The sequence below is a fragment of the Emiliania huxleyi genome (genome assembly GCF_000372725.1).
Source record: "Emiliania huxleyi CCMP1516 unplaced genomic scaffold EMIHUscaffold_986, whole genome shotgun sequence".
NCBI lineage: Eukaryota > Haptophyta > Isochrysidales > Noelaerhabdaceae > Emiliania > Emiliania huxleyi.
Window position 1 is genome coordinate 1 of NW_005194719.1, and position 2,103 is coordinate 2,103.

General features: G+C 66.2%; 1 protein-coding gene across 1 annotated transcript; it reads right to left on the reverse strand.

Moving 5' to 3' along the window:
- Positions 1–2,095, reverse strand: EMIHUDRAFT_460292 (hypothetical protein; the record flags this gene model as incomplete). Its single annotated transcript, XM_005756185.1, has 5 exons — positions 1–314; positions 393–467; positions 539–784; positions 1,688–1,738; positions 2,018–2,095. Coding segments are annotated over 5 exons (764 nt in total), but the record flags the coding sequence as incomplete, so codon positions are not given.
- Positions 2,096–2,103: the final 8 nt, after the last annotated feature.

Below are 2,103 nucleotides of genomic sequence, written 5' to 3' on the forward strand. Positions count from 1 at the left end.
ATGGTGCGCAGGTTGAGCATGACTGACTGGACCACCTCCTTCCGGTTCCACTGCACCGCCAGCTGCAGCCGGGTGCCCGCGCGGCACTGCGTGTCGTCGTTGATCACCGCGTTGAGCACGTGCAGGTCGAGCGCCGCGGTGGACGTCTCGGAGAGCGCGAAGGAGGAGATCTTCTTCTCCTTCTCCTGCACGGCGGCGATCTCCTGCATCGCGCGCTGGATCTTGTCCCACTTGGGTCGGTCGTCCTTCTTCTTGACGTACTCGGCCTCGTACTTCTTTTTCCACGACTGCAGCGCCGACTCCTTGCCCGCCGCCTTGAGGAATGCGGGGAGGAGCCGGTCATATTGACGACTGCTGATTACTTTATCAATTAAGAGTCATGAGTCGCCCGCCTTCAGGAAGTCGGCGAGGCAAGTGGCGATCCCCCCCGAGTCGGACACGAGCACGACCGGGCAGCCGCCCATCACCTGTCAATGAGAGATGGATGATGAGTCGTCCACTATTGAGTACGAGGTACGACCGGGCAGCCGCCCATCACCGACTCGCGCACGGTCTGCAGCGTGCCGGGCCCGCCGTTGACGACGAGCAGCACGCGCGGCACGCGCCGCCGCTCACAGTAAAGCTTCTCGAGCATCACGCGCATCGGGATCTCGCCGCCCCAGCGCGTGTTGTTGTCGAACTTTGTGACTGTCGGCGAGAGAGTCGCGTGCAGCGCGCACACGCACGGCTGCGGCGTGTCGACCTTGGTGATTCGCTCGATGGCGGAGGGCAGCACGGAGGACGCCTGAGGGGGGCTTGTTAGATGAATTAGTACACGAAAGCCTGAGGGTGGCTCGCAAGTTTGTGATCCAGCCCTCGCCCGACTGTCGGTTGGCCTCGGCTGGCGGAGAAGGCGGCACCACGCTCGCGCTATCTCGGATGCACCTCGCGGCTGCCCCTCGCGGCTGCACCTGGGCTGCACCTGGCTGCACCTGGGCTGCACCTGACTGCACCTGGCTGCACCTGGGCTGCACCTGGGCTGCACCTCGGCTGCACCTCTCGGCTGCCCCTCGCGCTATACCTCGCGCTACGCCTCGGCTGCGCCTCGGCCGCGCCTCGGCCGCGCCTCGGCCGCGCCTCGGCTACCTCTCGGCTACCTCTCGGCCGAGCTCGCCTTCTCGGCGGTGAGGCCCGTCAGCTTGCGGTGGATCCCTACGGCCAAGTCCAGAGAAGGGCTCCGAGAAGGCTCCGAGAAGGTTCCTAGAAGGTTCCTAGAAGGCTCCGAGAAGGCTCCCGCGCTTCGCCTCTGGGTGTGGGAAGTGAGGTGGCTGTGGGCAAGGAGGGTGGTGGAGAGGGAGGGGGAGGAGGTGGTGGTGGTGAGGGAAGGTGGAGGTGCAGGACGGGGCGGTGGAGTCTGCTGCGCATCTGGGCCCCGGGAGACGGGGAGATGTGGGGAGATCTTCCGCATCTGGGGGGGGGGAGCGCCGAGGCTGTCCGCCTCGGAGAAGGCGGTCACGGTGGCAACCACCTTGAAGGGCGGCTTGCCTACGCAGTGCCACTGGACGCGTCTCGGCGGGAAGTGGCGCCTCGACGACTCGAAGAGGGTGGTGGTGGTGGTGTGTGTGTGTGTGGTGTGTGTGTGTGTGTGTGTAGGTTGGGGGGGGGGGGGGGGGGGCTCCCCCTTGTCGCTCTCCACCCCCAAAGCCACCGTCGCGGTCGGCACACCCAAAAAATGTGCCAAGGCCTCCCGGAAGGCCCCCTGCGGCGAGGCCCCCTTGTCCACCATGATGAAGTGCCTACTCGCACGCCGAACCACGCGCCCCGGTGTGGCGCAACGCGGCGGCAGCCCTCGGGGGGGAAAAAGGTTCCCCCCCCTGGGGGGCGGCCCCAGGTTGGCCCCCTTGCGGTTGTTTGGGGCCCCCCCAACCTGCCCGAAAAAAAAAAACCCCCACCTCGGGGCGGGAAAACGGTGGTGTGCAAAGTGTTCAAAAAGCGACTGTGGGAGAGTACGCGCGTCCCGCGTCTAACGCTCGCGCACCATCTCTCTCGTGCCGCCGTAGCAGCCTTCGAGCCGGTCCTTGCCCATCACGCTCGCCCACGTGGAGATCCCGACCATTTTCGCGG